Source organism: Betta splendens, chromosome 8, assembly GCF_900634795.4.
Source record: "Betta splendens chromosome 8, fBetSpl5.4, whole genome shotgun sequence".
Classification (NCBI taxonomy): domain Eukaryota; kingdom Metazoa; phylum Chordata; class Actinopteri; order Anabantiformes; family Osphronemidae; genus Betta; species Betta splendens.
The window spans coordinates 7,683,716-7,708,923 of NC_040888.2; the positions used below are offsets into that span (position 1 = coordinate 7,683,716).

The 25,208-nt window shown below is 45.0% G+C and overlaps 3 protein-coding genes and 1 long non-coding RNA gene across 12 annotated transcripts; 3 read left to right on the forward strand and 1 right to left on the reverse strand.

Moving 5' to 3' along the window:
- Positions 1–1,470: 1,470 nt before the first annotated feature.
- On the forward strand, positions 1,471–11,320 carry shisa9b (shisa family member 9b). 3 transcript variants are annotated; one of them, XM_029157913.3, is made up of 4 exons: positions 1,471–2,284; positions 3,073–3,176; positions 5,466–5,606; positions 7,743–11,320. In XM_029157913.3, exons 1-4 carry the CDS (start codon positions 1,776–1,778, stop codon positions 8,120–8,122), a joined length of 1,134 nt encoding a protein of 377 aa, XP_029013746.1. In that variant the 5' UTR covers positions 1,471–1,775; the 3' UTR covers positions 8,123–11,320. The 3 variants fall into 3 exon arrangements, with proteins under 3 accessions (XP_029013746.1, XP_029013747.1, XP_029013745.1); XM_029157914.3 differs by having other exon boundaries at positions 1,472–2,182; positions 7,740–11,320; XM_029157912.3 differs by having other exon boundaries at positions 1,474–2,284; positions 7,740–11,320.
- On the reverse strand, positions 8,111–20,613 carry LOC114859865 (uncharacterized). The gene is made up of 3 exons (XR_003786558.2): positions 20,499–20,613; positions 15,687–15,872; positions 8,111–8,244 (listed from the first exon to the last, which is right to left on the reverse strand). It is a non-coding gene; the product is annotated as an uncharacterized LOC114859865 (long non-coding RNA).
- On the forward strand, positions 17,617–20,238 carry igfals (insulin-like growth factor binding protein, acid labile subunit). The gene is made up of 2 exons (XM_029157911.2): positions 17,617–17,744; positions 17,990–20,238. The coding sequence occupies exon 2, from the start codon at positions 17,995–17,997 to the stop codon at positions 19,726–19,728; it is 1,734 nt and encodes a 577-aa protein (XP_029013744.1). The 5' UTR covers positions 17,617–17,744; positions 17,990–17,994; the 3' UTR covers positions 19,729–20,238.
- Positions 20,609–25,085, forward strand: LOC114859858 (dynein axonemal assembly factor 8). Of its 7 annotated transcripts, none has more exons than XM_055510685.1 (16): positions 20,609–20,776; positions 21,076–21,121; positions 21,202–21,382; positions 21,464–21,752; positions 21,829–22,020; positions 22,105–22,233; positions 22,318–22,491; positions 22,580–22,687; positions 22,819–22,963; positions 23,109–23,385; positions 23,481–23,563; positions 23,686–23,840; positions 23,932–24,058; positions 24,191–24,322; positions 24,418–24,582; positions 24,720–25,085. In XM_055510685.1, exons 1-16 carry the CDS (start codon positions 20,753–20,755, stop codon positions 25,004–25,006), a joined length of 2,514 nt encoding a protein of 837 aa, XP_055366660.1. In that variant the 5' UTR covers positions 20,609–20,752; the 3' UTR covers positions 25,007–25,085. The 7 variants fall into 7 exon arrangements, with proteins under 7 accessions (XP_055366660.1, XP_029013735.1, XP_029013731.1 ...); XM_029157902.3 differs by having other exon boundaries at positions 20,652–20,979; positions 21,907–22,020; XM_029157898.3 differs by having other exon boundaries at positions 20,653–20,979.
- Positions 25,086–25,208: the final 123 nt, after the last annotated feature.

Below are 25,208 nucleotides of genomic sequence, written 5' to 3' on the forward strand. Positions count from 1 at the left end.
TCTGTGTTCCTGGCTATTTATAGGCGTGGAAAAGTGTGTCGCTCCATCTCACGGGCCAGTCATTCACTGTCATTCTCCATTAATATAAATACATCACATACAGAATAAAACTTCTCTCACTGACGGCTAAAAACAACGTAGGTTTTGTGTATAGGCTCTGATCACATCTGGCCTTTAGCACACGCTCAATACAAAAGACGAGGGTCCCGCTGTGAGGTCGCTACACAATAACAGTGGTTAGGAACTCCACGGGACACCTGTATTGTTAACGTGAGACACGGCGAATGGGAAAACGTACGGCGAGCCCTTCGCGGGGAGCTCGCGCCCTTTCCTCCGCAGCCTCGTGCAGCAGCGACGGGTTCGCGCTCTATCGAGAGAACCTGGAGATAAAAGGAAAACACGGAGCGAAGAAAGTCGAACCGCAAGGTCGCGAACACGTGTTCGCCCGCCTCGCTTTGAAGCTTCCAGTCACGCCGGCGTGAATGAGCGATACAGCGGCGAGCGGAGGCCGCGACGCTGCTCCACCCCCCTCCGCTTTGAAATCCATCTACAAAGGTTCTGCTGTTGACTTTATGGTGTCACTCTCATCAAAAAGGAGAAAAGTGCCGCATTTGTCGCCGCTTTAACAAAACAAAATACCCGGGCTGCGCTTTTGCTCAATCGGCTGGGAGACGTACCTGTATAGCAGCAAAAGCCGAGCGCGTGCCATGCGGCAGCTGTGCAGCGGGAACCACTGAGGAAGATGCCAATTAGTTACCATGATCTACAGGAACACCCTGCTTTCAATTAAATGTGGCCATACGTGCGCTTCCTTTCACCACTTAGAGTTGATTAAGTCCTAACGAAGCTCTAGTGTGCTTCTATTTTTTCCTCGGAGACTGTATGCGCTATTTATAGGGAACTTTAAAGCCAAACATCTCCTGACAGCCAGTTGTAAATAAAAGTAGCCTCTGATGGCAAAGTTGATTGCACATCAAATAAAACACGCTGTTTCTCAAGTGGCAGCTGATGAGCCTATTTTCACTAACGATTTATATAAAACGGGTTCTCTAAAAATAAACCTGCATTAAAACACTGAACATATACAGCAATGACACCAAGGAAGACCACGGTCCACGCATGACTACAGGGGCCTCGATCCTTTCAAACAGGATTCGAAACATGTATGGGTTAAACACACACACATGATAAATGCTGAAAAGGATGTAATTAGAGCCTCTCTCTCTTCACCTATCAATCGGGTTCTCTCTCTCTCTCTCTCTCTCTCTCTCTCTCTCTCTCTCTCTCTCTCTCTTCACTTATCCATCAGGGTCTCTCTCTCTCCCTCTCTCTCTCTTCACCTATCTATCAGGTTCTCTCTCTCTCTCTTCACTTATCCATCAGGGTCTCTCTCTCTCCCTCTCTTCACCTATCTATCGGGTTCTCTCTCTCTCCCCCCACTCTCTCTCTCTCTCTCTCTCTCTCTCTCCGCATCTGTGACTGGCTCGGCCCAGTGAAGCAGTCGCAGAGGTTTCAGACACACTCCAGCGCAGCCAGGGGCTCGTCTCCAACGATGCCACCCCTCCCCAGCTATTTACTACAGTAGACCGACCTTTGGAAACTACCTGCGTCGCCTTTTGCACACCTGCCCCTCGCTCTCCTCCGCCGGTGGCGCGCCGCGTTTTACGCGTGGAAGTTGGAATGTGCCTCGCTGCCGTTACGCGCGGCTGGATCCCGTCTGCGCGGAGGATGCTGTGGGGTTTATGAGCGCGGGTCCCACTGAAAAGTGAGCAGCCATGCGGGGCGCTCGGCTGCTGCTCAGTTACTTTCTGGCGAAAGTTATGGTGTGCGACGCGGAGGGCGAACCGGGTCAGGGCGCCGACGACTTCATCCTCGTGACCGGGTTCAACGGCTCCAAGGAGGCGGAGAGCGACGTGACGGAGAGTCCGCACGTAGAGGACAAGTGCCGCGGCTACTACGACGTGATGGGCCAGTGGGACCCGCCGTTCGTGTGCAGGACGGGCAGCTACCTGTACTGCTGCGGCACCTGTGGCTTCAGGTTCTGTTGCGCCTTCAGAAGCTCCCGGCTGAACCAAACCACCTGCAAGAACTACGACACGCCGCCGTGGATGATGACGCGCCGGCCGCCGCTGAAGAAGGACGTGGCACAGGACGCAGCCAGGGATAAAACCAACCTCATCGTGTACGTGATCTGCGGGGTCGTGGCCATCATGGCACTGATCGGGATTTTCACCAAGCTCGGTTTGGAAAAGACGCAGCGTCCGCACAGAGACAACACGTCGAGGTACAAGTGTATGAGACGTGTGATTATTCATAACTGAGCCAATGGAGCCAAAGCATCCAAAAAGTACCGTAACCCTGCGTTAATAACAAGTGCAACAAGTGAAATGAATGTGTTCGGCAGCATTAAAAAGTTTTAAATGAATATTAACCTGCCAGGTTTATGGACGTTGGAAATACCTGAGCTGCAGCCTAATTAAGGGACAACACAGTTTCTCCTCAGCCCAGACTTTTCTGTCAGACGTACAGTAATGATCCTGCATTTCACACAGACTGCACCGACACAAAACACTGAGCAAAACAAACCCACATTTTTAAAGAGATGCATTCGAGAGGACCACAGTCTAGAAAACATTCTCTGCATTCGTTGCTCTTAAGCTCATGTCACAAATCTCTGGAAAATAATATTTAAACCAGCCATAGTGAGGCGTAATATTGATTCAGGTGACCGTTCTAAAACTTTCAAGGTCAAACGCGGAGGCTGGGTAATAATTGCACCCAGTTATTGCACCATATGTGTAAAACTATTTGAAGAAGAGACGGAGGCTCCGCATCGTTGCTTAAACGAAGGGAGCGGTGCAGAACTCTTCCAGTCTCTCTGGGGAGTCATTCACAGCGTCCTCGCTTCTTCGTATGTAGACTGACGAAAATAGCTCCGTCACGAAGGGAAAAACAAAGAGCTGGGAGAATCCGGTCTCCTCTCTCACATCGTCACAGAAAGCGGGGACCGCTCGGTTCCGGAGCTCGCGTCGGTTACTGACCGTCCTCTCCTCTCCGGCCTCGTGTTTCCAGGGCGTTCGCCGAGGTGATCCGCCACCCCGCCTCGGAGCTGGACGACGTCCGGCTGGGTCAGCCCTATGAGAACATCCAGACCCGAGTCACGGTCAACAGCCTCCGTGAGTACGGACCCTGGCGCCAGCGCGATGTGCTCGGATCACTTAACAGACGCACTAATTATCGCACAGCCTCTATGCGATCACCCACACAGACACAAAGAAGAGGTCCCACCAACGCTGGCCTCCAGCTGCATCAATAGAGGTCACTGCCTCCTCCATTCAACCGATACATGTTTGCATTACAATGCATTGGAGCAGTGGTGTTATTATTATTATTATCATTGCATCAGCTCCTCTACTGCTCCTGTGACCTTTGACCCCGTGATGCAGTGCTATACAGACGCTACACAGATGAGGGAGCTGTTTAGACACGTCTCTAGCGCCTTTGCCCTAGTTCTAATAGCGGCGATCGAGACGCTCCCGAGGGAACCCGCGTTCCCCATCTGCTCCTGGGCCGCGTTCTGCGAGCCACCGGCGCCGGCAGGTCCGGCTCCCCGCCGGTGGCGCGCGTCCGCGGGGCAAATGTGAAACGTGGCCACTTTCCGCTCCGGGCAGCGGGCCACAGAGAACAAAGTCGCCCCTCACTGCCAGCACTCCACTGGTGCATGACAGTCCATTTCCTCAGTGCCAGGTAGAAATGTATTTCAGCTGCATTATGTCTGACAGCAGCTGAGAAATAGATCCCACGTGCACCTATTGCTCTATTTACCGCCTTCTTTTCAGCAAAAGCCTCAAAGCTACAAGAACTAATTACAAGTTGACAGCGAAGCTTTATGATTTGACAGTTTCATATTTGGGTTTGTAAAATATGAAATGGACTTTAAAGGTGGAGTTCCCTTTTTATTGTAGTTTTTCACCATTTACACTGGCCACTTTATTAGGTACACCTGCATAGTCTGCAGGTCACAGAGGCTGATGGTGTTTTACTGATGCTTATTTCTCCCTTTTCCAGCAGCTTTACCTCTTACACACTGTAACAGTGCACATGCAACATTTGAGGCACAGCTTAAATCCAGACAGGTTAAATAGAGCAGTCTAGAGAAACCAGTATAAATCAGTAGTTAATTAAATAATTCAGTTTTATTGGCTTACAGATGGAGTCACAGATTAGAACAGCGTGAAAGCTCAGTGGAGGCAAAGTAGTTCAATAATGAGGACAAATTCATTCCTAATGTGTCAACGAGCTTGTTTAATTTCCTGTATTTTAACTGTGTGGGACTAAATTGGTATTTACTGCATAGACCTGTGTATTATCCTAATTAATTGCATTCAGTGCATTTGATGGCAGCAGAAGATCTGACGTGATGGTTGGCTTCAATGGGAACACAGCAGCTTGGCCCACTTACACCCACGCCTATGAAAACGCAGCCCAGGACGAACGAACACAGATTGATTTTTCATAAAGATCTGCTAAATTAATTTCATTGACACTATGACTGACCATGACACAGAGCTAAACGCTGACACACAGTACAGTATTGTCTCATGCTCTGTATCGAGGAGCCCTCATCAAAAGCACAGTCTCCAATTCTGATCCACCTCATGAGCAAATTGTCCGAGCTGTCCTCTGCATCATTTCATGAGGCAGCATTGATAGTTTGAGAATTTCTCAATTAATTAGCACAGTAATAACATTTCTTGCTGACCAGCGGGGAATAAGAGTCTAATTAGCCTATTTTTGGAGTGAATGATATGTTTTCATCAGAAACATTCTAGACCAAGGACTAGTGGACTCCCCTGATTTTAAAGTTTGTAAACCAGAGACTTCGACACTGAGAAGAAGCCATTAAGCTCATGAAAAATACCAGATTTGATTGACTCCTGAGGTTAAAACAACCCAGCCATACTAAATGAGTAATTAATGAAGGATCAAACCTATCCAGACCATAAACTGCTCCATAAACGCTGACATCCTCATTCATTTTATAGACTCCCTGCTGATGCTGGTGAATTGGTACATACCATTAATCTCACCCAATCTACACAAGGAGAAGATGCTCCGAACATCTGTTTGCTCTGTCATGCCAGGAGGCAGGGGGCCAGTCGATCTGTTGCACACCCATTAATTTAGCAGATGTCTACTGTAGGATTAGTACAGTTGTACAAATAGCAGCCATGACTCTCCAGCTGGGCCTCCAGAAAAGCCTACTTAAGGAGAAGTGGCACTATCGAGTTGGAGCAACAGCCATTCTATATCTACATCCATCCGTCACATCTTGTTTTAGCGAATGCATCTAGACATTTGCACACATCCTAATAATTTGATTGTTTTTTTTGTGGAAGGCATAAAAAGTCTTATTCAGAGTGTCTGAATTTCTGCATTATGCACTTATGTTGTCCCTCGTTCAGACAGCAACCAGATGAACAATGTGGTTCAGACGTCAACCCTGATTACTCAACCTTACCTGACTCTGGGACCGATCACCAGCCCCTACGAACAGCAGAAGCCTGTCAAGGACCTCAACACGTATGCGACGCTCAAGGCTGTGGGTAAGTTCTTGTTTAGGATTAGAAATGTCAATGATGAGTAATAATAATCATAAAATGACATGTTGTATTTATTTATTACTATTATTATTACTGATATTATTAGTCTTGTTCTAATGTCTTGATCTAAAAATCCAACACATACTTGACTGGTCTTTGAACGCCTCACCAGGAGGAACTGCATTGTGTGCGTCCAGTCCCTGAATGCCTCACTCAGACTGCTGCTAGCTGGCAGAGACTACAATGTGACTTTTAATGTATAACCTGTGTACAAAGGCAAATAATTAGGAAGAGAGAGCATTTCCATCTCTACCACCATAATGAGATGATGGCGCAGGGAAATATCCACTGTTGTTTGATTAGCTGGGCGGTGAGCAACTGTCACACATCGACACAAATGTTTTGACTTGACAAACACTGTGGGTTGATTGGCAGCTCGCCTTGGCAGCTGCATCATGTCTGTGTTGGGGTCAACCTTGAATGCAGACAAAGGACAGAAGAACAGCAAAGCTTTATTCAGAGCCCTAGATTTAATCACCAAACAAAAAAGTAATACTATAACACTGTCACAAAGTGTTAGTTTCCGGTCTGAGAAGTGTCAGGAATGAGTGATTTAAAATCATAGAGACAGCGTTATAGTTTAGAAGATGTGAAATTAATCTGCTGTCAGAAATGTACTTTTCTGTAAATAGAATCAAAGTTGGTTTGATTTTCTATCAAATCCCTGGAGAACACACACTTAGTCAGTTTATCCACTGAGCATCAACTCTGAAACAGATGGAACTGAAACTGTATTTATAGCAGCAAGCTTGTTGTTCTGTGTTAATTTTGGAAACTTTAAGTGTCCAGACCAGCAGCAACTGTAGCGAGAAATCCCAGCTAGTAAAAAATAGCTGCATACTCTATGTAATAGTTTACAATTATAACAATGTGTTTATTTAGTACCAACAACAGAAAAAACATGTTTAAGTATTTTCTAAGGTTTACGGCCTTACACAACTAAACCCAACAGATCCCACATACAGCAAGCCTTTAATTGTTGCCACAATTATGATTTGAGGGCAACTTTGAAGAAGAAAAACTCCCTCTCTAATGAGGAAGAAAACTCCATTGAACCAGGTTAATGTAAGCAGTCATCTGCCTCGACCGGTTGGAGTGAGGCAAGATTACAAGTTGTATAACACACCCATTTAGTTAATTGTAAGAAGTCTCTCCACTACTTGGCCCTTTGGTCTAGAAATAAGTGGCATGAAAGCGGAGAGTAAATGTATTTGTAGCTCTGTGTTTGATGCTATTATCCTAAGTATAGGAGTCTTTTTATAGATGAGTCAATTATCAGCGTTTGACAGACCTGGTGGAAGGGACGGCAGCTATCAGCAGGAGTGTGCTAGGCCCAATCACAGACAAACACTCAGCTCTCTTTGAGATTCAGCTGCGCAGCTGAAGATTCTCCACTGCTAATCCGCTGAAGTGCTGTCAAACAAACTGATCATTAGGGAAAATAAAAATAGACCAATTCGTAGCTAATGAGACGGGGGGCAGGAATAAATCAGGCGCAATCAAAACACGAACGCCGGGCTACTGTACGATCTCCTCCATCGGGTCCTCGTCCACCTGCGCCGACGGACGCCGCTCGCATCGACGGTCCGAGTCTGATCGGAAAAGGCTACGCTGGAACGTAGCGCCATTCGTCTGAGCTAGCGGCGAAGCGAAGGCTTTCTGCACCCGACTGGAGATAAACAGTCGCACTGAGGCGCAAGCTTTGAACAAATGTCAGCAGATGTTTATGGCAACATACAGTAAATGCCATGAGGCAAGATAAAGAAAAAATAGCTTCGGTATCGCCAATATCATGTGTGACTTAGAACTACTGTCTCTAAACTAATACACAGGTTTCTCCTTCCACTTAGAATCTAATGTATTCATATAAGTGAGATAAAGTCAGTTTGGTTCATTTTTAATGAATCTCTTCATTATCCCTGATAACTACTGTGCAGGGTGTCAGATTAGATGACTTCACTTCCTCCCTCTGTTTTTGGGGGCCCATAGCTGCCTGTCTGCCTCGGCACCAGGAGCGCAAAGCAATAACTAATTATAAGAGAAACATCTCATCCCCCTTATTTGTGTATTTGTTAGCAGAGAAAGCTAACGACAGCTTCTACAGCAACCGCCGGCAAGTGATGGAGATGGCGAGCAAGGGCGGCCTTCCCATGGAAGCCATGGAGACGGAGGCCGAGCCCAGCAATCCCTACAGCCCGCCCAGGCAGCTGTCCGCCAAGCAGAACTGTCACAAATACAAAAGCCCCAAACGCCGCAGCGCCCAGTCGGTGTCGTACAACCCGGACGCAGCCGGCAGCCCGGGGGCGCTGAGGTGCTGGGAGAGCAGGGACACGCTGGGGCTGCGGGCGAGCTGCGGCGCAAAGAAACTGTGCATCATAGAGAAGGAGCTGCACACCACGCGCTACCTGCCTCCGCAGCCGTACTACGTCACCAACAGCAAGACGGAGGTGACGGTGTGAGGGACTGTGGAGGAGGAGGAGGGGGGGGGACGCTCCCTGCGGGTGAGTGACGTTTCATCCATGCTGAAGACACAAGCTGAAGGTGGCGTGTACAGGTACCAGACTGGTACCGGCCGCTGGGCCTAAGGAGGACACAGAGCAGAACATATCTGTCTTCATGTAATTAAGGCACCTGCTCTAAATAAATCACATGAAACACGTCACATATACAATGTTGCCAATATTCACTAAAGACCTGAGAAATAACAATTTTCATGTACTGAAAGGAAAGAAATTCATGTATTAATGCAGTAGCTGGATTATACTGGACATGAAGATGCGACGTCACAAACTTTCTCCTGAATATCCTTTACGTTTAAGCTCAGCTCTGTGTTGACGCGATTGGATGTTAATCAGTACACGAACACACTTCCACCTTAACTGACATATTGGGAGCACAGAGTGAATTTTTAGACCTTGCTAAAATGTATTTTCTTCTCCTAATGAATTAGACCCCAAGCTGTGCCGTACTCTCATTGTGAGTTGGTCGCACTCAGTTTGGATTATCGAACATCAGTGACTGCAAGAAAACGTGGAAATGACATGAGGTCATTTCTTACGTGGGTCCGTACATTTAGGTACAATCCACACTGTTAAAGTGTAACATTTGTGAATATACTGTGTCTTTTTTGTCCTGTCCAGCAGGTTAGCATGCAGCATGTAATGAGCTGAAGGTCACATAATGATGGACAGTTTGTTTTTTTCAGGAAGAGTAAATGAAGATAATATCATCCTCTTGTTGATCTGTGTTTAAAGTCGTTGTCGTTAAAAGACAACTGTGTGTTTTTAAATTGGTCGAATTTTGAGCATAACTGGATGTTTTTAGAACCAGGTCACTGCCAATAGTCCAACAACACATATGATCAGCAGTAGAAACAGCTGCAGAGTGTTAAACCAGTGATGCATGGGTGTAATGGTGCCTCTCATCACTACCAGCACATGTGATTATCCTGCCCCCAACAAAAGCCATTTCAGTGGTGGGGGATTCACATTTTCATAAATATATGCAAGTGAAGTCCTTCTAGTTCCAACTCTGTGTTTGAATGTTTCTGGCCTCCGTGAACAAATTCCGTCAGAGCAAACGCGAAAGTGTCGACTCGAGCGAGCCAAGAATTAGGTCAAGTCACTGGGATTCATGCCGCACCCCAGAAAAGTTCCCAGTCAATAATTGGAGCTGATCGTCTGCTCCAGCGACTCCCCAGCCGGGGCGTGTGTTAAGGGACGCTCACGCCCGCCTGCAGGTCTTAGTCATGACTATTTCAAGCAGCCGAGGACGAGGCTGGACTCAAACGTGATACACAAGTGGGAAGTGGGAGCTGGTAGTGTAAACGGCATATTTGAGCCTTCTCACGTCCAGTTCTTACGAAGGGACACGGATGCAGGTTGTTTTATTTGGGGAGCGATTAATATTCTCACACTTCCAAACAATCTGTATGCATATTTGTCCGATACCTATAAATACAGTATATACAGCGCACCAAGCTCTCTGTTCATATAATTATCAAGTTCACAGTTAAACTAATTCTGTTCACATTATTTAAAACCTATTATTAATTCAGCTAAAAACTTCATAAGAACTGTAACTGTTGTACAGTCACTAACGTTGAACGTGCCTGTGTTGTGAATACGAAATCAAATCATAGTCACATATGGAGTGCCAAATGTAAAAGGAGCACCTATAACATGTTTTCTCACATTTAGAGTAAATGTGCAAAAGTCTAAATGTAAATGTTAAATGTAAATGTAAATGTAAATTTAAATGTTAAATGTAAATGTTAAATGTTCGCCGAGTGTAAACTGAATATTCATGAATGTGCAAGTAGACTCCACCCCTACCCTCAAACAGCACTGGTCTAAGATCAGAGACGCGAACTCAATCACCTCAAACAGTGCGCGCAAACCCCGCCCACATCTGATCTGGAAACTTTTGTTTTTAGTCTGGACGTAACTTCGGCTAGCTAGTATAGTTAGCCAACTAATTCTACACCGGCGCCACAGAAATATTCTATTTAAACCTACTTAACTCTCCATTAATGGTGTTTACGACAGAACAGCAGTTTGAAGCGGAGCCTCAGCCCGCACACCTGCCGCTACAGCCCGTTCAATCTCCACTAGCGGGAGGGAGTCGGAGCTGGCGGCCATGATGGCTTCGACTTCAGGCTTCTCTCCAGTATTTTCGTGCACTGATCCAGAGTCAGATGTGGGCGGAGCTATGCGTACTGTTTGACGTGTTTGAGTCCGCGTCACTGATCTAGGATAATAGGGGGTGGAGTCTACTTAAATATTTAGTTCGATCATTTAACAATTACGTTTAATATTTACATTTAACATTTACATTTACATTGAACATTTACATTTAACATTTACATTTAACATTTACATTTATATTTAACATTTACATTTAGACTTTTGCACATTCAACTAAATGTGAGAAAACATGTTGTGTCATTTAGTTAAATGTGAGAAAACTAGTTATAGGTGCTCCTTTTACATTCGGCACCCCATAGTCACACGCTGGAGTAAATCATAATACAGGAAGATCTACTGTGATAACGCCGCATAAAACACCTTTGTGTATAGTAGTATTTGTTTGCAAACCCATAGTGAGAAGCAGCACTAACAGTATATTTGACTATGTTTAAAGTCCATATGATCACAAGTCAAATATTATATATTTGCGTCTGGTGATTTAACTGCACTATTAACTTAACTGTACGTACAATACAATTATGTTATGTTGGTTCCCACTGTTTGACGTTTCACATCATTGTGGTGTTTTATTTTGAAAATGGTTCAGTGCAGGCTGGGATGTTTTCTCTTGTGACTGCATTTAGAGGGAACACCCTGCAAAATGGTCAGGAACTCCACCTTTGACCCTTCAAACTGCAGCACGTGACAGTTGAACAAACATCCCTTCTTGATTATAACTGAGTGATTTAAGCATGTGGACGAACATCCACAGATGTGAGCTGTCTGTAGCATCTTTGGTGCCTAAGTGAACACCTGCCCCAACACCAAACTAGACGAGGGACGGACCGCTTTCATATGATGTGCTAGCAGTTGATGGGACTTTCTGTTTTAATATCACCTTTCTGTAAAAATGGTTCATCGTGTCATTATATTATCTGCATTAAATTATTTTGAATAACTACTTTAAAACCACATCCTTTGTCAGTGATTGTCATCTTCACCAAGTTGATTTGACAGTTGTGAAATGACATAAACAGTGATTACGACATTTTGACAGGTGACTTAGTCCAAAGTTCTGCGTTTGGAGGAAAAACCACAACTTTTCCCGAGTCTTACGAATGGGACCTACACACATTGGCTTGCATGTGTGCACTGGAGCCTCACTACTAAGAGCATTGCCTTCAAGGAGCTGCCTCTCCCATGTGTAACGCTCAGTGCATGTTTATCTGCCAAGGCCTCGTAGATAAAAGAGCTGAATGGATTTAGGAGCTGAAGCCTTGTGGAGTAAGTTAAATTCCATGGAGATGCCGAGGTTGGTCCTATGTGGATGAGTAGAGTAAATGAATAAAGAATTGAATTTTAGGATACAAAATGTAAACAAAACCAGTTTATTTAGTCTGTTGCAGCCAAACAAACAGCACTAGAGCTGACGACTGCAGGCAGCTTAACCAGAGACTGATCCTGAACCAGCTCAGCTCATGTCAGACCTGTTACAGACAACTCCTGTTTACAGCCGTCACATCGGGAGTTCTTACCAAGCCTCTGGGAAAACTGTCATTTTCACAAAGCACCAGGAGACAGACGTTAATTAGCAAATGATGCTTCCCACCACCAGAGTGGTTCCCCCTGGAAATTAAACCAGCACAATAACCCAGTTTTATTCTAATAGAGAGGCACATGTCCTGGTGTGTGGAAACTTTTAAGGCTCCAGGAATTAAATCAAAAGCCTCTGATTTTAAAAACATTAAACATGTTGTTTTACATAAACTAACACAAATAAAGGTGATGTTGGATTTACAGACTAAAGTGAAATGTTTCATGGCTGCGCCTACGACAATTTTTCCTAAACACAGATTAAAGTGGTCAGTACACTGTAAATTTAAATTATACACAGACGTGGAATCTTTGAGAAACGCCCATCAGGCAGCTGCACATTGTAAAATCAATTGGAGGGGGTGGATGGACTGATGAGCAGATGATAGAAGAACAGCAACCTACAGTACAGCATATCCTCCATCTATTGTGGGTGGCAAAAGATGCACCAGGGCCTAATTAAATGTGAGACATTGTGTGTGTCAGGATGGGGCATGATGAAAATGAAGCATTGAAAACGGATTTATGACTTGAAGCATTTAGCCAGAACTATCACATCACATCATGCAATCTTTACCCCTATTAAACGTGGATGGTATGAAACGAATACAAAGTCTGAGCCTGGTGAAAACTTGGGCTGATGCACACTGCAGAGACACTCACCCTCTACTGAAGAACAAGCAACCAGGCGCTGCTAAATTTACTGTAAGCTGTTGGGATAATAAGGAGCAATTCAGCATTTTGGGAAAACTGCTATTGTCGAGTTCAAAAATACCTACTGCATAGGTGTTAGCGACAGTTATACTGGAATAGGCTTCTGAAGGAAGTAGATATAGATGGTTTTCTTCCTGTCAGAGCCAGTGACAGAAGAGAAAAAAGAGCGAAAGACAAGGGGAGGGAAGTCTAATAGCTGTCTGACAGATTGCTGCTCTTTTTGCACCACAGCAACATAATGAACTAATGCTCTATTCTACGGATGTTGTGTAACGCCAGCACGTCCTGTCCTCCACAGAACACAATACAAAGCACAAAGCTAAATTCTACAGGGAGCTACCTTCATTTTGAAAGGAGACACGACATCAATGGCCGTAATATCATGTGTAGTTAGTCCAACTGGATGGTTAATAAGGGAGTCATTTACGAGGAGCCAGCAGGGCCAGAATAGGCTGTCCAGGCTCCCAACGAATCCATTCTACAAGCCACTGCAGAGCGACATAACCCAGATCATTCTGCCACTACAAGAGAAAAGCAAAGCAGCTTGGAGCCAATTCTGAGAGTTTCTGAAAGGCGGCACGCAGAGATTAGGAATGTGGAGCTCCACGGAGAGATGCCTCCACAGCAGACAAAGGCGTTTGAGGCGTCTTTCTTCCAGGCTCAAGGCTGAGAGAAATGTCATGGTGTTATTTTGGGATAGGAACTGTTTTCCTGGGTTAAAACTCTGCGATAGTCTGATTACCTTCACAGCGTCGTAAATGCAAGAGGCTGCAAAGTTGAGTTTAATTCTGTCACGTTGCAGCTTGAGGAAAGGATCCCTCCATCATCCATCCATCATCCATTTATCCATCCATCCATCCATCCATCCATCCATCCATCCATCCATCCATCCATCCATCCATCCATCCATCCATCCATCCATCCATCCATCCATCCATCTTTACATACATCATCCATCCATACATCCATCCATACAGCAACGTGTAATCTCTTGTGCTCTGGCCATACGTTGTGATGCTGTTTAACGTCTTACATCCCTATTAAGCAGCTCAGAGGCACCATTATCTCCAGGTGAAGCCACAGAGTCCACAGTGCTCATTTTATTTCCCAAACCTCTTCTCCAGTACAGCTTTGGTTCACGCCATCAGACTTGATTAACGTTTCAGCTGAATTAATGCACATATCATTGCTGAGACTGTTATACAAGTCTACTCTACTTCAGTAATTTCCTCAGAGGCAGGAAATTGCACTGAAGTTTTTGGCTTCAGTGACTAGAAATCCTGCAAATACAGAAGGCGAGAGCAGATAGAAATGTGAAGCTTTGCTGCAAAGGAAGCAGCAACAGTCGAAGAGTGAAAGTGGAAATAACTGATTCTGGTGACAGACACTGTGAAAAGAACGAGTGGCAGCAGACAGAAAGCTGATAAGAGCAAGATCCGGATCGACTTATTTAAATACCTGGCCTAGAACCTCTTAGTTCAGGAAAATATCTAGAACATCTCAGAAGGTTCAAAAACAAGGCAGACGTGAGGCGACGTGTTCACATTCAAGTTTTCTACAAGACTGAAAACAGACACGGCAGCTACAGTACAGGTCGACAAAAGAAGACATAAAGCATCCAGAATAAAACAAGAAGAATATCAGTAGGCTCATAGCTCATTGATGCTGGACAGAATGAGCTCATCTGAAACAAGACTTTAAAGAGGATACAGGTTAGTGGTACAAACTCGTGAAGCCATTTTGAAAATATGAGCATCTTCTTTCACCCTTGAGGCTCTTTATAGCTAACAATGCAAGCAACAGGTCAGTCTAACAGTGGCCTCCAGTGTGCTGAGTAGTTTGAAGACTTTATAACAAAACCTTGTCAAAGTGATAACTGTGTGTGTGCTAAAATCATTGTCTAAGAAAAGGAACCATTAAAATATTCCCCACATCCCACAGGCACGGTGTTATTTTTTATTATTGACCTACACTTCCATCCACATTTATTCAAACCACTACCCTAAATGTGGAGCAGGAGCCCTGGGCTACACACACACACACACACACACACACACACACACACACACACACACACACACACACACACACACACACACACACGATCAACAGTGTATTTATGATTAAAAACAAAGGGCTGACGTTTTAAATTAAATACATTTAAAGCCACCGTACAGAATTTTTCAAATCTTAATGATTTCTCCAAACACATAAATCACATAAACACCTGAAAAGTGGACTGCAGGCAGGTTGGGTCCTGGCTCGTGCCCTCATTAGTCTTTGATTTTACTATTGGTCCATGTTGAGAGGGACAGAAGTGACCTGGATACAGTTTGGCAGCAAGAAGGCAAGGATTATAATAGTGTAGGCCCTCATGTCCTGAAATGTCTGGATGGTGGAGTGAAGCCAAACAGGACATTTATAAGATTATATTTAGAAGACGAAGACTTCAAGGATGCCTGCTTATGGTTTGGAGATTATCCAATAAACGCTTGAAAGTCTGAGGCCAGAGAACTGACAAGGGGTAATTCCACAACTGTTACTGATTCTAGTGTGACAACCGCATTGACATGGTAGATGGATAGATCTATCCAGATGGCTCATGAGGACACAAGTACAAAAGAGAGACAGCTAGCCCGTTTCCCATTTCCTTTTCAAAGGCAAGGGATGAGGATAAATATCGAGGCTTTTTAAGGATGACACAAAGGAGATTATTTTCTATTCTGAGAACAAGTTTTGAAAAGTGACAAATTTACTCTCATTTGAAGAACTGAGAAGTACATGAACATGCTGACCTGCCCGTGACTGAGGAAGCATTTCTATTAAGATAATATAGGATCCAGTTTTGAAGGAAAGTAAAATAGCACGCTAATATAAATGAATAACTCATTTTAGATCAACTGTAAATATGTAAAAACCTCAAAACAGAGCAGAAAGCTTCTCCTGGGATTTAGCTGCTGCTGTTTCTTCCTCTGATTGGGGTCCACGTCTCCTCAAAGCACGTGTCTGAGTGTGTGGAGTGTCTCACCTGTCCTCTTCCAGCTCTCAGAAACTAACATTGCTTTGATGTCCTCAAGGTGATTCAGCAAAAGTCAAAAGATGCCGTCCGTCCATATGAGTTCATTTGCTTCCTTTCCCTTTGTAGACAGAGGACAGAAATGTGCGCAGTACATCCTCTTTGTGATCCGCCCCTCCATGCATTATAGCACTTGTTCTGTAAGCAGTTATAAAAGAAAACAATATAAGAAGAGTTTTCTTAGGAACTATGATTATTATGTTATGTCACATGTTTATTCTCATGCACAAAGCTAGAAGCTAGTGTGACACAATCATATAATAGCTCAGCTGCGATGATTTGCTCTGGTCACAATGATCACAATCAATTAAGCAGTGGCTCAGCTGCTTTCGCTCCCCAATGCAGAACCAAAGCTGATGGTTTCTCTCTCTTTTCCTAGAGCTGTGTTATTATTAATAGCCTCTGCATGGGTTTTGGTGGCTGTCAATAGATTAAGGTGGCACTAGGTTTCAAAGCAGTGGCTTAAATGGGCGAAAGGTCATCGAACAATTTTATTAACAAGCGTATTCCTCAAACAAGACATTCCTGGTTGTTTCATTGTAAATGCTAAGGGAAGACAATCCACCAGAGGATGGCGGTGTTGTGTGACGCTACATGTACAATTACATAGTACATTAGAGGTGGTTGTGACAAAAATGTCCCCATGTAATCTGTTTGATTTACTGTGATTGCCTGTGTAGGGACGAATAAAACAGTGTAGTTTGTTAAATGTTTTTACTTTTGAGCAGCAGATCATCATTCATCCTGCGCTATTCTTGGACAGCTACAAATATGTTTGCATTGCGTCCATTTGCAACATAAAGCAGCATCTGGTAAATCATAAAGAACTGGGCAGACCCTGAACTGTTACAAAATATGAATCTTCGTTCGCTTTTGTCAGCAGCCACGTCATCTACAAATACAAGGAACTGACTTCCTGTGCCCACACAATGGCAGCTACTCCATGCTTCACAGATGAGGTGATGTACTTTGGATAATGGATCATGGTTCCTTTCCTGGAATTATTCTCTTCCAATGCGTGTGCCACGAGTTGATCTTTGTCTCACGTAGTCCTACAGGTTGTTGTTGTATAAAATAAGAATACAAATCTGGTCTGAGGTGGAACAACTGTGACAGCTCCTTGTGACAAACCTGCTCTTTGACTGACTGACATATGACTAAGAGCATAATATCTTTTAATGGATGCAGCATTGACAAGTTAATTCATGTGTGAGCACACAGTGTTATCTGGATTCGGTTGTCCTTCCGTGCATGACCTGTTCATGGTTGTCCACGAGAACCCAGATACCAAGAAGAGCGCAAACAAAAAAGTTACTTTGTACAATCATAGAAATAGACCTCTGGAACTGACCTCATCATACACGGTCAAAATTATAATATAAATATATACATTATATAAAATAATGGGAAATAGTTCGATTTTTAAAGATAAAGTTTAAGCAAAAACTTAATAAACATGAATTCAAATAAGGACACTGGGTTCATTTTCAAAACTAAAGTAAATAAACTCTGTGTCAGGAACCTGCCATTTGTAAATACCAAAGGGCGTTTGGATATAGTGTCTTATTAGGTTGGGAATATGTAGGCGTGCGTGAAATATGGAATAACGAGATTGGGTGTACATTTAAAAGTTATTACTGAATTATTTATACCTTACTAAGGGTAACAGAACATTTGCGTATCTGATTGTTTGTATTATTACAGACCTGAAATAAGCATAATAATAATCAAAAGTCAAAAACATACATCTCTACCTTGAAGCTGGCATCAGCAGCTTATGCTAAAATAAACCATAACAATGAATAAATTCAGCAACAATAAGCCCTGAGAAAAAACCAACAGACCTTCAGCACCTGGAAATCAATGGGTTAATTGTACACTTTCAGTGTGTCTGACTCCAGAATGGTTCCAGGCAGACTTTCCATTCAGCAGGCAAATATATTGCACAAGATCCCTTCATTCAGTATTTCACAGCCTGTCCACCTTAAATCAAGAGCGTTCAGATTTAAGGTAAGCAACATCATTTCAATTTCTATCCGCTGTATTTTAATTACATTTATTTATATAGAGTCAAATTGTAAATCAATCATCCGTAGTCACTTGATAATGTAAAGTTTTAGACCTAACAATTACATTCAATATTTTAGCATTATGAAATTCAAATTAAACTTTATTTGAAAACTATTACAAAATCACAGGATTTTTTCAGTGTAGTGATTTGAGTCTTTATATCTGTATGGTGACATTGTCCACAGCTGGCATGCAACCCATTGTGCTGTTGGTGCTGTGGGTACTGGGATCATCACTGGTAATGCCAGACCCCGACACGGCCGCAGAGAAGGTGACTGAGGAGCCCGTTCCGTGTTCTAGGGGATGCACCTGCCTGCACGATGACTACAGCCTGGAGCTCAACATGTACTGCAGCGCCCGGAACTTCACGCAGATCCCATCGGACATGCCGCCCTCCACCCACTCTCTCTGGCTCGACGGCAACTTCTTCACCTCGCTCCCGCCGGCGTCGTTCAAGGACCTCGGCAACCTCGATTTTTTGAACCTGCAGAGCGGGCGGCTGGCGACGCTCGACCCCCAGGCTTTTAGAGGCCTGAAGTCACTAGCGCACGTTCACCTGGAGCGAAACCACATCCGCGCGCTGCCGGGTGCGCTCTTCCAGAACACACCTAACCTGGCCTCGCTGAGTCTGCACAACAACCAGCTGGCTCGTATCGAAGACAGACTCTTTGCAGGACTCTCGCACATGTGGCTCCTCAACCTCGGCTGGAACTCCATAGCCGTCTTACCAGAGACGGCCTTTCAGGATCTGCAGGGCCTGCGAGAGCTTGTTCTAGCGGGGAACAGACTCGCTTACCTGCAGCCGCAGCTTTTCCAAAGCCTCACCGAGCTTAAAGAGTTGGATCTAACTGGAAATGCCCTCAAGGTTATTAAAGCTAATGTTTTTATTAAACTCACTAAATTACAGAAGCTGTACTTAGCCCAGAATCAGATTGGGACAGTGGTACCCAGGGCGTTTTTAGGTATGAAGTCGCTCCGATGGCTGGATCTCACCAACAACAGACTGGCTTCTCTGCATGACGACACGTTCTTGGGCCTGCACAGCCTTCACGTCCTGCGCCTCTCCTACAACTCGCTCACTGGAATTAGGCCCAGGACTTTCCGTGACCTGCAGTACTTGGAAGAACTGCGGCTCAGTCACAACAGGATCCGAGCCCTGGGCGAGAAGATATTTGAAGGGCTCGGTCACCTGGAGGTTTTAGAGCTCGAGCACAACCAGTTGCAGGAGGCACAGCTGGGTAGTTTCACCGGCCTCTCTCGCGTGGCGGTTATCAACCTGTCAGGAAGTTGCTTCAACAGTCTACCAGACCAGGTGTTCATAGGCCTGTCCAAGCTTCACAGCCTTCACCTGGACAAAGGCTGCTTAACAAGGATAACAACTCAAGCCTTCACTGGACTCACTGGCCTACGGAGGCTTTTCTTGCAGCATAACAACATCTCCGTGGTGGAGCACCAGAGCTTCGTGGACCTGGTGAGTTTGCTGGGACTGGACTTGAGTTTCAACAAATTGGAGGTTCTCACAACCCACACATTCACTGGCCTAAAAAATCTGGAGTACCTGCTGCTGTCCAACAACGAATGTCGGCAGTTCTTGCAGAACGGCACCAAGCAGCTACTTCCAAAGCTGCGCTACCTGGATCTCAGGGATAACGCATTGACGAGCATCATTCCCGATTTCCCACAGAACATGGAAAAACTCTTGCTGTCTGGGAACCAGTGGAAATGCGACTGCGGCGCCCTGCCGCTCAGAAACTACAGCATGAGGAATCCAATGGTGATACCTCGGCAAGTGGAGACCCATGGAGAGGGTGAAGAGCCCGACACAACTATCACCATATACAACAACATCACGTGCATCAGTCCACAGCGTCTAGCTGCTCAAGATCTACGAGATATTGACAATGAATTCTTCCAAAGCTGTTAACAGTTTAATTTTGGGGAATGCCTGGTACAGAGTACACAACACTACAATAATCTTAGTTGTAATACTACCAAAACTGTGAATTCAGAAATGCAGATGTGTGATTCAGGTTTATGCTTCACTTGAACTATTGCTAGATACGCAGGTATCCTTTTAAAAATTGTATTTTGTTTCATAAGTTACCAGTAACTTTATTTTTTCTTTTGCTTCAGAGAGCTGCATTAAACCCATTTAACTGCCACAACAAATGCGCTTTAAAAGGAATAATGTGGAAATTAACTTTGAAAAGCAGCTTATTATTCTGCTTATGATTGACACTCTTTAAAATAAATAGATTTAGTTAAAGTTAAAGTTAGGTTACGTCAAGAGATCAGAAACTAAATGTTGGACAATATGTGCAGTTCGGTTGTAATGTTAGATGTCAGAAAGACGTAAGAAAACTCCACGTATGTCACTTTAAAATGTACGGTGAAAGTGGTTTTACAGCTGCAATAAAAGTATTTTAAACTTTGATTACTTTCTTCAGAGCTTCAGAAGGACAATGAAGTTTAACAGAATAATAAAGTGTGGTGAGCTAAAATCAACCATGTGGGAAAACAACAGGACGTAGTTACTAGACGTTACGTTTGAGGCGAATAAACAAAGTGATAGTACAGTGTAGCGTAACAGTCAGCTATAGCTTTTCCATATTTCACTTCATCAGAAGTGCAAACACGTCCATTCAGATTATTTATTACTCATGCCGCACTCTCAGCCTGCTGAGCAGAACCTACCCCGCACGGAGGACTGGACAGTGGAGGATAAACGTCTCCTTCCTGTATGTTTGCAGTTTAAGTTTGTTGCGACGCGTTTGAGAGCACCTGAACGCGTCTTAGTCGAGGAAGCGCGCGCGCGACGCTCGCAGGAGCCTTCTGTTGCCATGGGCAACCAACCTCCAACTGCCCCACACTTTTAGCACTTTTATCGCGCTTGTTGCGCAAATTTCCAAATGTACTTGAGTCCTTCGTCGATCTTGAAGCGTTGAGGAATGCAGAACTTGAATTTCGCAAAAGTAAGTTTATTTTATTTTTTTGCCCAACTAACGCTGGTTGCTGTCGACAGCAGATAACGTCAGCGATGCGAGCGACGGCCAGAAATATTTCTTCTTTTCCGTCTGAGCCCGAGGATGCGGGTGTTTCCAGCAAATTACAAAGACCAAGTGGTTGTTCCCTGAGGACCACTGAAGACAGTGTTTCCCCAGAAGATGAGGTGAAGGTGGTCAACTAACGTTAAAAGTAGCTATAAGGAACTAGGATGCGTTTGTGTGCGTTCTCAATAAAAAAAAGTCTGTTTTGTGTCCATGTTCCTCAGCAGCGAGATCTGGATAATTACCTCCAAAATCTTAGAGAAGATGCAGGTAAGCAAATTAATTGCTCAGAAGCTTGTGAATGCTATGCTTTTACAATACATAGTTCTAACAGACTCTTTTGTCGATAGATAGTGACAAGGACAGGTCCCATTTGGAAATAATGGAGAGACTGGTTGCATTCTCTAAGAGGCAGTTATCTAGAATCTCCCCAAATCTTCCATCAGAGTCCAAATCAACAGCCAAACACAACAGTCACCAGGAGGTGAGACCCAGTGTCGACGTGCACAGCGGAGCGACAATAGACGGCAGGTGAATATATCCTTTCTTAGCATTATTTATATTTTTGCATAAGTGTGTCAGCCAGTCACGCTGTTATTTGTCTGCCTACAGCAAAGGGACTGACAAGTTCAAGCTGCAAAGGAAAACACGGGCGGTGACTAGAAATGAGCATAAATCCCCCAGCGTATGTGCAGATCCTCAAGTCAAAGCATCAACTGCTCCCCAACACCCAGTCAAAGAACTAATCATTAACCAGAACGATGCATGTGTTAGTGGCCGACACAAGCCGCTTACACAAACACCACAACGCAAAGAATATGCGCATCACAAACATCACCCAACCAGTTCTGTCTATCGGAAGCAGCCAGCTGTGGAGAGGACAGATGTTCTCTACGATAATGTGAGTGGCACAGGAATAACAGAGAAATACATTTATGATTCATTTAAACTGCTACAGTACAGTTATTTTCCTCCAGGAGTCATCTCATCTGGAGTCCTTCAATGTGCTACCAGAAGACATAATAAGTGAGGACTGCATTGTGCTGATTGTCCAGCTCTCCAGTCCCGGTGTGATCAGAGGCCGAGCTCATGAAAAGGGAAACCGCCGGCGTCCAGCAGCGACCGAATCACACATCTACAACACTTTGGTCTCTTGGTTTCTCTCGTTGGTGAGTGAGTGGAGTCGCTGCAGGTTGTGCTTTATTTCACTGTAATCGTGGCTCAGCGTGGTGAGTCGGTACATGTTCTAATAGGCTGGCCCAGACCCGCATCCCAACCAGGACAGGGTCCCATTCAGGGTGGCGGGTCTTCAGCAGGCGTGGACAGAGGAAGGACTGGCTTTACGTGCTTTAGCTGTGGCTCATCACAGTTGTTCCCTGGGGGTGAATAGCGAAGTAAAAGAAAATCCAATTAAAAACATCCAATGATGCCGATACTGATGCGGCCCTTTTTTGTTTATGTTGTAGAGAAAGGATTTTGTCGCCTACGTCTGCAGGTTCCTCTCTGAAACCTCACTCAGTGAAACTGCCCACTGGCTGCCGAAGCTCCAGGATTTATTGGACCAACAGGGCTCTGCCTCATCCATCGACCTGCCTTCTTCTAGCTTAAACGCCTTTATCTCTGCCACCGCCAGCAAAAAGGTGGGGCACCACTTATTTTCCCCAAAGGTCTCCAATAATTTCCTTCCATGATACATCGTTGAGTGCATTTTTGTACTTTGTATTGCAGTCAGTGGACGAGGCGATTGGTCTCAGTCCAGGGTTTTACTGGCAGATTGTGGAAACTCAGGGGGATGTTTGCAGGAGGAGAGAGACCACACAGGAGCTGCACACAGAGGTAAGAACGGTGTCCTTTCAAAACGGCCTTTGTTGTTCATTTTAATTGCTTTCCTTTGATTTTAGGAATCAAAGAATCACAGACAAAGCACTTACTGTGGAGAACGTGAATGCAGTATGTCGTTGCCATAGGTATCATTGGCTCTGGGGGGCAGCGACGTCTTCCGGGATCCGCTCATAACACACTACACCCTTCAGCTGGTCCTGGACTCAGGACTAGACGTGTGTGGCCTCCGTCTGCTTTACCCCCCGCAGAGGTTCCTGGGTCACAGCGCCGGTAGGAGATGACGGAGGCCATCTGTTCATAAAATCGTGCTGCGGCGCCTTTGAGCTGACTGGTTTGAAATGAGTCCTGGAGCTAAACCTGTCAGTGGATTCATTGAGTAAAAACAAGTGAACGGAGCTCTCCCTCTGAATCACAGGTGTTCAGCGCAGCTCTGACTGCCAGCCCGTCTTGGCCCTGGCTGTTCGGGGCCCTCGTGCGTTCTCGGTGCTGAAGGGTTTTACAGACTCCTCGTGTCCTCTATTGTCCCAGAAGACATATTCGAGTTCTGCCGGGCCGCTGCAAAGCCAAAGTCAGGAACCTTGTCTCTTCCACTCACCCGGTCTGGAGAGTCAGGTCCACAAGGAGCTATGCTTGTGGTTTGCAGGAAGACTTCCCAGAGGAACTGTAGAGAATCACAACCAGCATCTGAACAGGTTTCTTCCTAAATTCTAATTCATACTCAATCTATTTAAACAACAATCTTATATACTGTACAGACCAACACATTTTACCTCCCCCATGTTAACAGGACTATTCCTTCGGGTGATGGTGTTGGAGGCAGCCTGTTCAGTTCAAGCACATCGCCTGCGTTTCTGTGCGCCACATCTACAGGTACCGTCACACGAGCAGAGCTGGATGTTCTGTTCTCCGGCCTCCATCTTGTCCGTCCTCGGGGGGAAACTTCGTTTGCAGCGAGGATGAGAGAATCTGATCCCTCTCTCTCTCCCGCCCAGCCGACGTGCTGCTCGTGGTCGCGCCCGCCGTGCCGGCGCGCTGTTACGGCCCGGTGTTGGCCGTGTGCGAACGTAGAGGCTTCGGTCTGGAAGGGCTGCGACGCCGGACGCTGAAGAGAAACACTGGCAAAGTGCTAGGATTAACCAGGGAGCAGGTTTGCAATGCTTTGTGTAGAACTTCATAACGGTTAAGGAGGTGCTGAAGGTGTGTTGAGTAGAAAGGCTAAATGTGTGTATTCTTCCAAGGTGAGAGTGTTCTGCAGTTTACACACAGAGTCCTTGGATCAGAAGGGGCTCAAACCACCTCCTCAGTGCTTAGTGGTTTTACTGAAGAAAGAGAATGCCGTGCATCACAGTCTCAGTCTGCCAACAGGTCTTGTCCTTTATCTGTCTTTATGGCATCGCTCAATTCCCTGAACTGCACAAAAAGCAACAAATGATCACTGAGACATTCTGCACTGTCCCATTTCCCCATTCTCAACAACCTCGTTGACACGACTTTCAGCTCTAATGAGAGAATTAAGGGCTCGTAAGCTTCTCAGCTGCATCCGCCTCAGAGACGATGGCGTTCAGACAGCGGAGCCCAGCCTCTGTTTCCACACTGTGCCTTACAGCAGTAACCTGTCCCACACCTTCAGTAAGCATTAATGGGTCTGTTCAGGCTCTTGCAGATGCTCTATAATGACACTCTTATCCAGTGTGGTTGTTACAGTGCGTTTGCTGTATTTCCAGTTAGGTCTATGTGGACAGTGCCTGATCCTACCAGAGTGATCCTGTCCCATCGCAGGCCTCACACTGACTGTGACGTGGAGCAGGTGGTGATTTTGACCCTGCGTGGGAAGGACATGGGTCACGGTTTGGGCCTCCTACATCGAATGTTAGCAGAAAGCCCAGAAGGTGGGTGAACTTTTCAAATGTGTTTAGACGTGGGGGTGGAAGCAAACAAACAGAACTTCAAATGCCCTTTAAGAAATGAGGAAATTGTATTAATTAAAATTCTTTTTATATCCAACATATTTTACTTGATATTGAAGGTGGCACAGAGCTGCTCGGCCTGAAGTGGCTGCCTGGCTTGACTCAGCTGCAGGCTCAGGAGCTGAGTCCCTACGAGGTGGGGGAGCAGCTTTTCCACAGTAGCGTGGAGACGCTCATGTCCTCCCCTTCCCTGTTATGTGCTCTTAAACGAAGGAACGCTTTTGCTTCGCTGAAGACGCTCCTACCATATGATTACCCTGGAAACCTGTCTGTCCTGATGTCACCCACACCTGAAGTGGCCTTCAGACAAGCAGCGCTCTTCTTTGAACACTGGATGACTGGATGATCTTTTTTCACTCGTTCACTGCTGTTAAATAAGATTTTTTTCATTATTTACATTTACATTAAACTGAGAATTAATAATCCCTCTGATGCTGCAGGCACAATTTTTTTAAACTTAATTACACATACTGTTCTGTTTCAATGTTTTCGTGCTATCTGTTCCATCGTTGGTTTTTACGATTAAAAGAATAAAATTTGACTGACAG

Coding starts and splice junctions, on each gene's coding strand:
- igfals (XM_029157911.2), top strand. CDS start 17,995: ATGCAACCCATTGTGCTGTTGGTGCTGTGGGTACTGGGATCATCACTG.
- LOC114859858 (XM_029157898.3), top strand. CDS start 20,842: ATGCGAGCGACGGCCAGAAATATTTCTTCTTTTCCGTCTGAGCCCGAG. Junction 22,021..22,104: donor TCTCTTGGTTTCTCTCGTTG/GTGAGTGAGTGG, acceptor ATGTTCTAATAG/GCTGGCCCAGACCCGCATCC. Junction 23,841..23,931: donor TAGGATTAACCAGGGAGCAG/GTTTGCAATGCT, acceptor TATTCTTCCAAG/GTGAGAGTGTTCTGCAGTTT.
- shisa9b (XM_029157912.3), top strand. CDS start 1,776: ATGCGGGGCGCTCGGCTGCTGCTCAGTTACTTTCTGGCGAAAGTTATG. Junction 3,177..5,465: donor AGTCACGGTCAACAGCCTCC/GTGAGTACGGAC, acceptor TCCCTCGTTCAG/ACAGCAACCAGATGAACAAT. Junction 5,607..7,739: donor TGCGACGCTCAAGGCTGTGG/GTAAGTTCTTGT, acceptor TGTATTTGTTAG/CAGAGAAAGCTAACGACAGC.